This window comes from Crinia signifera, chromosome 2 (genome assembly GCF_055691185.1).
Source record: "Crinia signifera chromosome 2, ASM5569118v1, whole genome shotgun sequence".
In the NCBI taxonomy this organism is placed as follows: domain Eukaryota; kingdom Metazoa; phylum Chordata; class Amphibia; order Anura; family Myobatrachidae; genus Crinia; species Crinia signifera.
The window spans coordinates 395,538,292-395,554,129 of NC_139218.1; the positions used below are offsets into that span (position 1 = coordinate 395,538,292).

Consider the following 15,838-nt stretch of genomic DNA (forward strand, 5'->3'; position numbering starts at 1 on the left):
CCTTTCCTCTGGTTCTATCTGGGGCATCAATTTATTCTGGACTTGTCCTTCAGCCTCAGAATATTGTCCTCTTTGTAGCATCTGGGTAACTGTAGCAATCACTTCCTCTGTAAATTCTACAAACTCTGGCTCTCCTAGCAGATTCCAAGAAGTGGCCTCACCTTTACAGTGCAGGAATGCATCCCCCAGGTAACACACTTTGTCCTGTATGCTGGATACTCTCCACCCGCTGACCATCTGCTGAGCGTCTTCCCAGTACTTCCAGATATACTGCATTTTCCTGACAATAAATAACAGATCCGGCTTCCCAGCCTGCCGATACACTGAAGAACCTCCATCCCTGAGCTCCTCTGCTACAGGGGTCTTGAGGCATCGATTTTCTTTCCTTGGAAACATTTTCCCTTTCACAGGACTGACACCTGCTCACTTGCTGAACATCACCTTATTGCATTTTCCGTTTCCTTACATATGGTCTGATCCTCTGTTCTCTGTGCTTTCTGTGCTCGATGGTTGGTGTCTGAATGATCCCACTGTCGCTGCCGCCAAATGTGAGGGTACGAGTTCCTCAATCACTCAGACACCGAGCAGATGAAACCAAAATATGGTTTATTTTTATCACAGCACACGAAAGTAGATGAAGACAGGAAAAAGAGGCAAATGTAAATTGCAGAGTAGAAAGATATTCAGGTAGCAGGCCCAAACAGACAGTCCTTGTATAGTCACAGTCCCAGATCAGTTCCACAGGGCAAACTATCACTTAGCCCACAGCGGAGTGATAGCATATAAGTCCACACGATACCTAGACAGAGCATAACCTCTTAGTCCAGGACAGTCCATCAAATTTTTTCTCCTGGCTTGTGTGCCAGTCATTTTAAAAACTTCCAATTTCCCACGCTTCTCCATACCATCAGTGGGCTTGCACTCAATCCCTATTGGTGGATTCAAGTCAGGTTTATCCCCCCTCCCAGGTACTGCTGCTGCCCATCTGCTTCTGCCCCCTGCTGGGGTCGGTTCCAGAAAGTCTGGAAGTGGCCAAGATATGCATAGCAGAGTCAACCCAAGATATAAAACACAGTCTGATTACATTATGTGGTGGTCACCCCCTGTGGACAACCCTCCTGTTGATAGTAGGGGAATTTGATCACCCCCTGTGGTGATTGTCCTTCAGCTATCCCCCTCATGTAAACAGCAGGAACAATAATCGGCTGATTACATTATGGGCTGATCACCCCCTGTGGTGGCCGGTTCCACAAAGTCTGCTAGAGCCCAGAGGTTTACAAAAAATTGTAAACCCCCCTGGGGAGATTGCCAATGGTACAATGCTTACATGAATAAAGTCCTGGGAAATACAGACATTACATTTGAGGTGGGATTATACAGCCTAATAATATATGATCTGGAACTACACACACATATAGGGGTATATAGACATATATGGAGAACAAGAGGGTACCGACGGACTAAAATAGTACATTAATTACTACACCTAATAAAATATAGTAATTACAGATTTACAGTGAATCTGATAACCTCACAGTCGACATGGGCACTGTCTAAGTGTACCCGTCCTTCGCCTGGCTCGCTGCGCTCGGCACACTATTATATTCTCCCTCTGCACCCTAGTGGATGGTAGGGCATGAAATACCGCCTGTCGGCACATGTCGACTCAAAACTTTGTAAAAAAATGCACGGCGACCTTTTTTATGTCGACATTTTGACCATGTCAACCTTTTGGCTGTCGAGCTATTGACCCTGTTGACCTTTAAACCCTGTCAACCTTTTGACTGTTGACCAATAGTGGTGGACCTTATGGCTGTCGACCTAGAGTCAATGTATGATCAGTCCAGATCCCCCCCAGACAAGCCTGGTTCTGGATAGATAGCTCCCCCTCTGTTCGCCCCCTCTTTGTGCAGGTGTGCTGCTCTGCCGGTAGATGTTCCTTGGTCATTTCCTCTTATGTGCTGGGCTACTTCCAGATCTAGGGCCGAATTAAGTCCTTAACAGATTTTTGTTCCCCATATACTGTGTATCTAATGTAAAATACAAACAATAATGAACCAGAACCGTTCCCAACTGAACCAGAACTTAAGGTGCCGTTACGCGGTGCGTTTTTCCTGTGCAATGCGATACTATGTGATACATTATTGTCCAAATCAAAAGCGTTTTGGTTGCCATTCGATCCCAATCGAATCGGTATAGAATGGCCAGCAAAATCGCACCGTGTGAACAACAACCCTTAAGATAGATAATAACGTTTATTTTGAACAATTCCACTCTATTTAAATGTTCTCCTACTTTTTCTAATTGCAAAGTCTTTGATTTCATTTATCATGTGAGCCCCATTTTATGGAACCTGGGCCCTGATTCTGGTTTGCTCTGATGGGGCCGAATTAATTAACCTGCAGCTGCTACCTACAGCCATATACACCCATCAACTGGCAAGCTGTATGAGACCAATGGGTGCAACAGTGAGTACAGCCAATTCATAATATGTCTTTTAAAAAAGGCAAAGTGAATTCGCAGTCAAAGCACAGTTTAAAAATGACCTGACTTTCACTTCCTAAATAAGCCAAACAAGCTTTTCTTCTTATTAATGTTATCCATGACATCCTCCACCGTAAACAGGCTGAAATTGATCTCCTCGTATGGGCCATCAGCTCCACTCTCAAATAAGATGGCAAAAGTGTTGGCATCCTGGCAGTCGGCAAGATCGGAGTAAGCCGCTGGGCCATCGTGAATAATCCACGGCTTAGACCACGCCTCAGACATCAGAGGAGACTTATTTAAGAAGATCCCCAGATCTCTTAAATCTTTTTTAGCTGGGTGTGAGAATAACAGCCAGTGAGAACGCTCCTGACCTGCTTGCTCGATCCCGGGGAAACTGACGACACTGCCAAAACAGCCATTATTTTTTACCTCTTTCAATTTTTTGCTCTTTTCGGCAATCTTAAACTCGCCCCCTACGGTCAGCATTAGCGCCTCCACCCTCTGCTTGGATGGAGTTCGTGCATTGCAGTAGAGCATTTTTTGGTTTTCCCCACTCTCTATTTCCGCCAGCTCACATTCGCCACACTCAAGCTTCTCAACCCACCCGGATATTCGCCACGTGTTCCCCTGGTCCTCACTGTAGAGGTAGAATGAGTGGGCTTTAGGAATCCACCAACGTATGAACCAGAATTTGGCAACATAAACGTAGGCCGGAACAATGAGCTTCCCGGACTGTGTCTGGATTCCGTGTCCAGGTGAGAAGAAGACGGTGGCCAGATTATTGATGCGGCTGGTCACGTTTGTGATGTCAAATATGCTACTCCAGGTTTTCCCACAATCCCGGCTGATGGTGTAACACATCTTGGAAGCATTGCCCCACATCTTCATATGTCCCTCCGTCATTCCAATGGGTATGCAGTTAAAGAATAAGAACAACATTTTTGTGGTGTCTTCAAAGACAGGACAAGGGTTCATCATTCGATGGTTCTTCATGGAAATGTCATGTAGGCTTTGGACACCTTCCCACTAATAATATACAAAAAAAGACATATATTATAATAGTAACATGCACAAATATGCAAAATCATAAATTGGAACCCGTACAGACCAGATAGAGTCATTGTTGTGGTTGTAAAGTCTTAGATCAGTCTGTGTATCTTCCTGCGCAGTTGTAGGCCATGCTTCATTGCCCTAGAGTAGTGTTTCCCAACCTCGGTCCTAAAGGCACACTAAAAGTCCAGGTTTTGAGGATAGCCAGGCACAGGTGGTTAAATCAAAATAACTGCCTTACTCCCAGTGTTTTCCAGCACCATGTGGGAAACCTGACCAGGGGAACGCGACCTGCAGCGAAGCCCATATCCTGCTTGGAGAGGTCACTGGCAATAACAACCCGCACCCTTTAGTCAGGCCAAGCCAATTCCCGGTCTGGTATTCACCATCCCAAGTCTAAGAACGTGACAACCTTATTTTGGTTGACACACAGCGCTGCAAACTTTTCAGCGCTGCATGTATTTTTAAGCCCATCCGCCGTTTGCACAGACCGCTGCCCCCCCCACCCCCCTTTGCAAAGCGAATTCACCTGCAGGGCCGCGAATGGATGTTTTGCATAAACATCCATTCCCAGCCTATGGGACCAAACCCACATCATTCGATGGTCACCAACCATCAAATGATGTGGAGCGCACATGCAAACCTAAGACACTCAGGTGTCTTAGTTTTACTTGTGTCCTGTTCGAGGACAGGGCGGGCAGCTGACATCTCAGCTGCCCACCCCCGGCACCAACGTCATTGGTCATTTCCATGAGAATGCCCAGCGTTCTCCCGGCCCTGTGCTCCACGCCTCCATGCCGCACTTGTGTGTGAGTGCCTGGTGAACACTGTTCGCCATAGCTGTTCGCACACAGCGCCTGCAAATGCCCAGAAATGCGCATGCCCAAATGCAAAACATTGCCTCCCATGAAAATTTGCATGGAAACCTGCCAACCACAATAACCTCCATTGAATGTGATTCAGACGTAATTGCTGCTGTACATAAAAAACCCTAAAGATGACTCCCCCATGTCCTTAGCACCGCAGCACCATATGTAACTACCGTACCCCCATTAGTCATAACTACCGCCAGGGAGCGGATCAGAAAGCGGTACTGTAATGACATTGGTGTGCAATAACATTACTAATCACAATCGCTCAGCACACTACTAAGGACATCGCTATGGACTTACTGTGACATATCCGGTCTTGTAGACCCCTCGTCTCATGACCAGGCAGTCGGCACTGACATCACTCTCATTCTTACGCTTCTCGGCAAAGGCCAGGAACATGTGCTCCGCTTTGATGTAGATGAGAGATGGGATCCGGTACACAGAACCGCTTAGCTCTTTCTTGAACAGGGTGGTTCTTTCTGGCTGTGTTGCCTTCATAGCGGCGGGTACGATCCTAACGGGTGTGATACATAACAACGTCATCAGGCAACATTTACAGAACCGGCGTAATATTCAGGGAGCGATACTTAACAACGTCATCAGGCAACATTTACAGAACCGGCGTAATATTCAGGGAGCGATACATAACACCGTCATCAGGCAACATTTACAGAACCGGCGTAATATTCAGGGAGCGATACTTAACACCGTCATCAGGCAACATTTACAGAACCGGCGTAATATAGAGTAATATTCAGGGAGCGATACAGAACACCGTCATCAGGCAACATTTACAGAACCGGCGTAATATTCAGGGAGCGATACTTAACAACGTCATCAGGCAACATTTACAGAACCAGCGTAATATTTAGGGAGCGATACTTAACAACGTCATCAGGTAACATTTACAGAACCGGCGTAATATTCAGGGAGCGCAACTTAACAACGTCATCAGGTAACATTTACAGAACCGGCGTAATATACAGTAATATTCAGGGAGCGATACATAACACCGTCATCAGGCAACATTTACAGAACCGGCGTAATATTCAGGAAGCGATACTTAACAACGTCATCAGGTAACATTTACAGAACCGGCGTAATATACAGTAATATTCAGGGAGCGATACATAACACCGTCATCAGGCAACATTTACAGAACCGGCGTAATATTCAGGAAGTGATACTTAACAACGTCATCAGGTAACATTTACAGAACCGGCGTAATATACAGTAATATTTAGGGAGCGATACATAACACCGTCATCAGGCAACATTTACAGAACCGGCGTAATATTCAGGAAGCGATACTTAACAACGTCATCAGGTAACATTTACAGAACCGGCGTAATATACAGTAATATTCAGGGAGCGATACATAACACCGTCATCAGGCAACATTTACAGAACCGGCGTAATATTCAGGAAGTGATACTTAACAACGTCATCAGGTAACATTTACAGAACCGGCGTAATATACAGTAATATTTAGGGAGCGATACATAACACCGTCATCAGGCAACATTTACAGAACCGGCGTAATATTCAGGAAGCGATACTTAACAACGTCATCAGGCAACATTTACAGAACCAGCGTAATGTACAGTAATATTCTTGGCACAGCAGTAACACTCACCTAACAGTAACCCCTGGTGTACCCATTGGAATGTTTAGTTACACCCTACCCTTTTTCCACACACTAGAAAGATCTGTGATCTTAATATTTATTTTAGGATTTCCCTTCAGTCCTGGACAAATGATTTAGGGCCGTGTTCACACGGAGGAGAGGTATGTAGCGAGTGCTCATGTGCATATACGTGTATGCACATGTGCAGCTGCTTGGTATGAGTGGACTTCTTGTTCGCCGTCCCCTTTGCACCTAGCAGTGCGGGGGTGGGGCAGCAGCGACAAGCTGCGACCATAGGAACGCCAAGTGTTTCATGGGTGTACCCATGAAAACGCTGGACATTCCCATGTAAATGCCCCCGGGATGCGGGGACGGGCAGCTTCCCGCACAGGGTGCTCGAAGACGTAAGACACCAGAGAGGTGTCTTACATCTACGAGCGCTGGAGAAATCATTGAATGGTTTTGCACCCGCACCCAAGGCTGCGAATGGATGTTTACGCTAAACATCCATTCGTAGCCATGTGGGGGAACTCGGAAAGCGATGGGGGGCAGGTGGCGTTTCATCCACACGCAAAGCTTGGGGTGTGGACCAGAATAAGGTCCTTAATTCAAAGAGTACATTTTGACAAAGATTTATCTTAAAATTTCAGAAAAATTTGAACCCTTTTGGTTCGGTTTGAATTTTGCGGGCTGAGCTGGTCTGCCGGCGCTATCATCCCCGGAAGGTTTCCGTGCATGCCACTGACATATCGGTGTGCTCCATCGTCGCTCACACACACCTCGCCAGTGTTCATTCCTTCAACTAAAATTTAAAACTATTCATCGATGAATTAATGTGACTGAAATAATAATAAAAATTGGAATTTTTTAATAACAAAAATGTTGACTAAATATTCGTCAATGTTGTCATGACTAAAATTGGCTAGACGAAAATGCTGTATCATATTCCTTGGGACATCACATTTTTCGAGTGATTGATATTTGGATTTTTTAATTAATAATAGTGTAATTTATGTAGTGTTACCTGTCCTCTCTGGCCCTCGATTTACTTACTTGCGCTGCGGTTGCGAAAAACTCGGGCGCACGCATGCAAGCGCACACATCCACCATGCATTCACGCGCTGCCTCTCCCGGCTTGCTGGAGAGAGAGGGGAATAGTGACATGTGATGCCCCCTCTCTCCTGGACCTCAGCGGCACACAGAGAGCCGCTGGACCCACCGCAAGTCGAACACACAAAGACCCGAATTCCTGAGTCCCTCAGATCTTTAGCTGCATCTTCTGATCTTCCCTGCAGCAGGGAAGATTGAAACATCCAGCTAAAGAACCGCAGGAGTGCGCATCGAATCGCGATCATTCACGAGTGTGAATTTTTTTGCAGTCAAATCGGTCGAAAAACGTCCGATCAGCCCCAAAACATCGCTGTAGCATGTGGAAACTTTTACACATTACATGTGTCTGGAGCAAAAGCACTTGTTACACCCCATCTGTTTCTCAACATTCTTACCCACATTGATAGTGAAATGGCAAGTGACCATCAATGGTTGCAAACTATGGGATGGATAACCACCGATGGGTTCACCAGCCAATGGTCATCCCTGTTCTTTTACTGACTGGCCCAATCAGAGCCGGGAGTATGGGCTTTGCGAATGTCAGGGGTAGAACTATGCTCCATGTCTTTGTAGGAAAAAAAAAAAAGAATCTTAGGATGGTTCTGTACCATCGATGGCAGAAAACTATCTGGATCTCCTTAGCGCCGATAGTGCATGGCGCCTAGCACCTATCGTCTATATTAAAATGGTGCCGCAGCACAGGGGTTAACCCCTTCAGTGCCATGTCTAAAATTAAGCACGTGGGGGGGGGGGGAAACCAGGGGGATGTCGGCTCAGGACCTGTGACCCGGCCAAACTAGTATTACCCACAAGGCAATGAATTACAGTTATACATTAATAAGACACAACAGTAATAATACTACTCAGTATAACAGGACAGAACTGCAGCGGGACATTGGATCTTTACAAACACACATACAAATCCGCTCAACGTAACTATTGGTAACGGCGTGGCTGCTTCCACCTCATCCAGGTACTCTGGTTCCCCAGATACTCCATCATACACCACTACTGTGTAATATGATTGGCACTATATAAGTAAGTAATCATAAATATACTCCCTGCATCTGGCAGACACAGTATACTGGGACTTGTAGTTCTACAGCAGCTGGAGTTCTGCGGATTGCCCCTGCCATAGCATACAATTCTACGTTTCCCCTAACAATGGGTTAATCTCCATTATGCTGGAAGTACAGCAGACAGCACTCTGTATCAGGCTGGATCAGCCGGTGATGTCACCAGGGTTGTTCCGCACACTCTGCCAGAACTCAGCCGCTCACTTGTTTTCCTATATCCCGAACAGAGGGGTCTATCCCCTGACAATGTAATTATGTCCCAGGCACACAGCAAGGGCAAGGAGGGTATTCTGTGTTACATGTAGTCATCAACTTACCAGACCCCACTGTATAAACTTCTGTCACTCTCCTAGGGAACGGACCTGTGGCTGGTACCCTCTGTGGGGTGATGCACTGTATGTGATGGGTATCCTTCAGCTGCTGCTCTCTCAGGTGTAAGGTGGTAGAGGACCTGGTACCACTGTGCCCCTAATCCCCTGAGGCTGAGCTGCTGCTGGGACTATGCTGAGGCTGCAGCTGTGGCTGGGGGAATATTATTCTCCTTGTTTGGGAACCTCCCAGAATGCTGTGACTGTGTCTATTGGTTGCAGCACCCTCTGTCCTCTCACTGCCCAGCACTGCTCGCACACCCTGGATTCTCCCTGTGTCCTCTCACTGCCTAGCACTGCTTGCACACCCTGGATTCTCCCTGTGTCCTCTCACTGCCCAGCATTGCTCGCACACCTTGGATTCTCCCTGTGTCCTCTCACTGCCCAGCACTGCTCACACACCCTGGATTCTCCCTGTGTCCTCTCACTGCCCAGCACTGCTTGCACACCCTGGATTCTCCCTGTGTCCTCTCACTGCCCAGCACTGCTCGCACACCCTGGATTCTCCCTGTGTCCTCTCACTGCCCAGCATTGCTCGCACACCTTGGATTCTCCCTGTGTCCTCTCACCGCCCAGCACTGCTCGCACACCCTTGATTCTCCCTGTGTCCTCTCACTGCCCAGCACTGCTCACACTTCCTAGATTCTTCCTGTGTCATCTCACTGCCCAGCACTGCTCGCACACCCTGGATTCTCCCTGTGTCCTCTCACTGCCCAGCACTGCTCTCACACCTTGGATTCTCCCCGTGTCCTCTGACCGCCCAGCACTGCTCGCACACCCTGGATTCTCCCTGTGTCCTCTCACTGCCCAGCACTGCTCGCACACCCTGGATTCTACCTGTGTCCTCTCACTGCCCAGCACTGCTCGCACACCCTAGATTCTCCCTGTGTCCTCCCACTGCCCAGCACTGCTCGCACACCCTGTATTCTCCCTGTGTCCTCTCACTGCCCAGCACTGCTCGCACACCCTAGATTCTCCCTGTGTCATCTCACTGCCCAGCACTGCTCGCACAGCCTGGATTCTCCCTGTGTTCCCTTACTGCCCAGCACTGCTCGCACACCCTAGATTCTCCCTGTGTCCTCTCACTGCCCAGCATTGCTCGCACACCTTGGATTCACCCTGTGTCCTCTCACCGCCCAGCACTGCTCGCACACCCTGGATTCTCCCTGTGTCCTCTCACTGCCCAGCACTGCTCGCACACCCTAGATTCTCCCTGTGTCATCTCACTGCCCAGCATTGCTCGCACACCTTGGATTCTCCCTGTGTCCTCTCACCGCCCAGCACTGCTCGCACACCCTTGATTCTCCCTGTGTCCTCTCACTGCCCAGCACTGCTCGCACTCCCTAGATTCTCCCTGTGTCATCTCACTGCCCAGCACTGCTCGCACACCCTGGATTCTCCCTGTGTCCTCTCACTGCCCAGCACTGCTCGCACACCTTGGATTCTCCCTGTGTCCTCTCACCGCCCAGCACTGCTCGCACACCCTGGATTCTCCCTGTGTCCTCTCACTGTCCAGCACTGCTCGCACACCCTGGATTCTCCCTGTGTCCTCTCACTGCCCAGCACTGCTCGCACACCCTAGATTCTCCCTGTGTCCTCCCACTGCCCAGCACTTCTCGCACACCCTGTATTCTCCCTGTGTCCTCTAACTGCCCAGCACTGCTCGCACACCCTAGATTCTCCCTGTGTCATCTCACTGCCCAGCACTGCTCGCACAGCCTGGATTCTCCCTGTGTCCACTCACTGCCCAGCACTGCTCACACACCCTGGATTCTCCCTGTGTCCTCTCACTGCCCAGCACTGCTCGCACACCCTAGATTCTCCCTGTGTCCTCTCACTGCCCAGCATTGCTCGCACACCTTGGATTCACCCTGTGTCCTCTCACCGCCCAGCACTGCTCGCACACCCTGGATTCTCCCTGTGTCCTCTCACTGCCCAGCACTGCTCGCACACCCTAGATTCTCCCTGTGTCATCTCACTGCCCAGCACTGCTCACACACCCTGGATTCTCCCTGTGTCCTCTCACTGCCCAGCACTGCTCGCACACCTTGGATTCTCCCTGTGTCATCTCACTGCCCAGCACTGCTCGCACACCCTGGATTCTCCCTGTGTCCTCTCACTGCCCAGCACTGCTCGCACACCTTGGATTCTCCCTGTGTCCTCTCACCGCCCAGCACTGCTCGCACACCCTGGATTCTCCCTGTGTCCTCTCACCGCCCAGCACTGCTCGCACACCCTAGATTCTCCCTGTGTCATCTCACCACCCAGCACTGCTCGCACACTCGGGATTCTCCCTGTGTCCTCTCACTGCCCAGCACTGCTCCCACACCCTAGATTCTTCCTGTGTCCTCTCACTGCCCAGCACTGCTCGCACACCCTGGATTCTCCCTGTGTCCTCTCACCGCCCAGCACTGCTCGCACACCCTGGATTCTCCCCGTGTCCTCTCACCGCCCAGCACTGCTCGCACACCCTAGATTCTCCCTGTGTCAACTCACTGCCCAGCACTGCTCGCACACACTGGATTCTCCCTGTGTCCTCTCACTGCCCAGCACTGCTCGCACACCCTAGATTCTCCCTGTGTCCTCTCACTGCCCAGCACTGCTTGCACACCCTGGATTCTCCCTGTGTCCTCTCACTGTCCAGCACTGCTCGCACACCCTAGATTCTCTCTCTGTCATCTCACTGCCCAGCACTGCTCGCACACCCTGGATTCTCCCTGTGTCCTCTCACTGCCCAGCACTGCTCGCACACCCTAGATTCTCCCTGTTTCATCTCACTGCCCAGCACTGCTCGCACACCCTGGATTCTCCCTGTGTCCTCTCACTGCCCAGCACTGCTCGCACACCCTGGATTCTTCCTGTGTCATCTCACTGCCCAGCACTGCTCGCACACCCTAGATTCTCCCTGTGTCCTCTCACTGCCCAGCACTGCTCACACACCGTGAATTCTCCCTGTGTCATCTCACTGCCCAGCACTGCTCGCACACCCTGGATTCTCCCTGTGTCCTCTCACTGCCCAGCACACCCTAGATTCTCCCTGCGTCATCTCACTGCCCAGCACTGCTCGCACACCCTGGATTCTCCCTGTGTCCTCTCACTGCCCAGCACTGCTCGCACACCTTGGATTCTTCCTGTGTCCTCTCACTGCCCAGCACTGCTCGCACACCCTGGATTCTCCCTGTGTCATCTCACTGCCCAGCACTGCTCGCACACCCTGGATTCTCCCTGTGTCCTCTCACTGCCCAGCACTGCTCGCACACCCTGGATTCTCACTAGGGATGTGCACCGGCCACTTTTCGTGTTTTGGGTTCTGATTACCTTAATGTTTTGTGTTTAGATTATTTGGGTTCTGATTTTTTTGTTTTTGCTCCTACGCTATATTAACCTTAATGACATTCATTTCCACTCATTTCCAGTCTATTCTGAACACCTCACAATATTGTTTTCAGGGCAAAAGGTTGCACCGAGGTAGCTGGATAACTATGCTAAGCCACACAAGTGTGCGGCACAAACACGTGGCTCATGTAAGAGTGGCGCTGCAGCGGTAGATTCGGCAGTACTAGGCACCAGACAGGTAGATACTGCAGTATTAGACAGTGAGCCCCAGACCAGACAGGTAGATACGCCAGTATTAGGCAGTGATCCCCAGACCAGACGGTAGATACGGCAGTACTAGGCAGCAGACAGGTAGATAAGACAGTACTAGGCACAAGACAGGTAGATACCTCAGTAATACTAGTATATGTGCACCAGCAGAATTTATAATAATTAATTTTATTATTAGTTACTGCTTGGCAGTGGCACTCAGTGGCACACGTCAGTGCACCACCAGCATGGAATAATTTTTTACAGTCCCACGCAGCACAAGCATTATTTTTTAAATTAAATTAGATATAGCAGCCTAGTATGTACTAGGTAGGTACACTAGGTAGGCAGTAGCACTGTCAGTGGCAACAGTGGACTGAGAAACTAAATAATACTGGCAGATTCAGTGCAGGCAGCACCAGTGGATTCACCCTGTGTCCTCTCACCACCCAGCACTGCTCGCACACACTGGATTCTCCCTGTGTCCTCTCACTGCCCAGCACTGCTCGCACACCCTAGATTCTCCCTGTGTCATCTCACTGCCCAGCACTGCTCGCACACCCTGGATTCTCCCTGTGTCTTCTCACTGCCCAGCACTGCTCGCACACCCTGGATTCTCCCTGTGTCCTCTCACTGCCCAGCACTGCTCGCACACCCTGGATTCTCACTAGGGATGTGCACCGGCCACTTTTCGTGTTTTGGGTTCTGATTACCTTAATGTTTTGTGTTTAGATTACTTGGGTTCTGATTTTTTTGTTTTTGCTCCTACGCTATATTTACCTCAATGACATTCATTTCCACTCATTTCCAGTCTATTCTGAACACCTCACACCTCACAATATTGTTTTCATTGCAAAAGGTTGCACCGAGGTAGCTGGATAACTATGCTAAGCCACACAAGTGTGCGGCACAAACATGTGGCTCATGTAAGAGTGGCACTGCAGCGGTAGATTCGGCAGTACTAGGCACCAGACAGGTAGATACAGCAGTATTAGGCAGTGGACCCCAGACCAGATAGGTAGATACTGCAGTATTAGGCAGTGAGCCCCAGACCAGACAGGTAGATACGCCAGTATTAGGCAGTGAGCCCCAGACCAGACGGTAGATACGGCAGTACTAGGCAGTAGACAGGTAGATAAGACAGTACTAGGCACAAGACAGGTAGATACCTCAGTAATACTAGTAGAGATGAGCGGGTCCGGATCCCCGAGATCCGACAGATCCCATCTTAGGGACACCAAGAATCTTCTTAACGTCCTTTCAACCACACCATTTGAAGAGAATTTAATCATGGTGACTGCGGATGTCAAATCTCTGTATACTGTCATTCGACACCAGGATGGCATCACCGCAATAAAAAAATACTTACAGGATAGTGCCATGGACAGCCACCTCCAGGATTTTATCATTGAAAGTGTTGATTTTATACTTAATAACAATTATTTTTTTATTCGAGGATTGTTTTTACCTCCAAAAGACCGGTACCGCAATGGGCACCAGATTCGCCCCAAGCTATGCCAATATTTTTATGGGGCATTGGGAACAGGAGAATATATGGACTAATAATCCATATGGGGCGAATCTGGTGTCCTGGAAAAGATACATTGACGATATCGTGTTTTTATGGAGAGGTAATGAAGCTGACCTCAAGGAGTTCTGTAAACACCTCAATTTTAATAATAGAAATATCGAACTCACTTTTAACATCAGCACTAGTACCATTGATTTTTTAGATGTAACCATTTATGTTGAGGACGGGAATTTTAAAACCAAAACTTTTACTAAGCCCACTGATTGCCAGGCTTACATTCAAAGAGATAGCTGCCACCACACCCAATGGTTGGATGCCATACCGGGGGGTCAATTCAAGCGTGTGAGACGCAATTGCAGTGATGATGGGGTTTACAATGAACAGTCCACCAAGATGTCCCACAAATTTATAAAAAGTGGTTATGACACAACAACCATCAAAGAGAAACTAGCTGCCACTAATCTCATCAACAGGACTGACCTCCTTACTGACAAAATTATACCACCTAGCCAGAATGATGACCACAAATGGGCCTTTATTACCAACTTTAACGCCCAACATAAAAAAGTTGAGCGCTCTTTCAAAAAACACTGGAGCATTCTCCAAAAAGACCCCGTACTGGGTGCTCATCTTCCTGTCCATCCTAAATTTATCTATAGGAAAGCGCCCAATATCAGCAACAAACTAGTTCGCAGCGCTCTTATTACCACAAAAACCCCTGGGAACATTGCAACCAAAGGTTTCCACAGGTGTGGCAACTGTAAGGGATGTAGAACAGTTGATTATGGGGGTATCACCAAGTACGCTGAATTGACCATCAATGATACCTTGCACAAGATTGGGGAGTTTATGACTTGCAACAGCAAGAATATCATATATGCGATTGAGTGCTCATGTCACCTTTTTTATATAGGGCGCACTTCTAGGCCATTCAAGGTCAGATTGGCAGAGCATCTCAACAACATTACTAAGGGCTTAGAATTACACTCCCTTTCTCAGCATTTTAAATTGAAACATGGTTCATCAACACAACATATTATCCGATTTTTAGGCATTAAACAAATGTATAGCAATGTACGGACCAAAAACCTGGCCACCAGATTGGCACAGGAAGAAATGAAATGCATATATAATTTTAACACATTAAAACCTGGTGGTCTTAACCTCGATTTCGAGGTTAAATGGTTTTTATAACATTTCATTTTTTTACCGCTTCATTTTTTACTGCTACATTTTTAATGCCTTATATCTGTATGTAATATTTGTTTTTATCTATATCCTGGTTTTAATATATTCCTGTACCATTTTTATATGCACCATGCGCTTTATATATATTGCACTTTATTGGCCACCCATGCACTTTTTCTTAAATTTGCACATTAGAATGTCACTAACATTCTACCGTTTTTCACATCTAGCACTGATGAGATTGATGTGATGACGAAAACGAGCCATATTCCCACACTTCCGCCACTCTTCACCGGAAGTGGGGAAGCGCATCCACTGTTGAGGCCAAAGAATGATAAGCGGAACTTGCGGAAACAGTACCGCACTTCCGCGGACATCAGACTGGAGCACACATCAGAGCCTCTAGGAAGAAAAGGCCCTGTGGAACGCACGAGCGTGCGAGATGCGCTCCGTATGACCGGAAGTCGTCAGCGGCTTACCGGAAGTGACATGCACGCAACTTCACTTTATTGTTACTGGACAATGGGGACTTCACTTTTGTTTCTGGACATAGGGATTGGACGGGAGGGGTATTTAAGGGTATAGTGGAGAGTCCTAACACTATCTCCTTGAGAAAGATTGCATAAGCAATCGAAAACGCGTTTGGAGTTACTTGGACCAAATCGTGGAGGATCTTTTTGAAACACCTTGCTTTTACCGAGCCTTACCTAGAGGGAACGTGGGTCGTCTTTTTCCCTGGACTAGCCCTGCCTACCTTGATCTATTTGAGAACTTTGATTTATTTCTCTGTTCTCCACCCGAGACGGTAACATGCCATTTGGTTTCTTTGTCCTCCATTTTTAATGTTATTTCACATAAATAAATGATTTTACACTATACCTCCCCACTATCTTTATTTTGGGTCACCATTGCCTGAGACGGTCGTTTGAAGAACCTACACAGTT

At 48.1% G+C, this 15,838-nt stretch overlaps 1 protein-coding gene across 1 annotated transcript; it reads right to left on the minus strand.

Annotated features, from left to right (window-relative positions):
* Positions 1-210: 210 nt before the first annotated feature.
* On the minus strand, positions 211-8,757 carry LOC146058273 (sialidase-3-like). The gene is made up of 3 exons (XM_083170488.1): positions 8,540-8,757; positions 4,710-4,923; positions 211-3,513 (listed from the first exon to the last, which is right to left on the minus strand). Exons 2-3 carry the CDS (start codon positions 4,905-4,907, stop codon positions 2,554-2,556), a joined length of 1,158 nt encoding a protein of 385 aa, XP_083026614.1. The 5' UTR covers positions 4,908-4,923; positions 8,540-8,757; the 3' UTR covers positions 211-2,553.
* Positions 8,758-15,838: the final 7,081 nt, after the last annotated feature.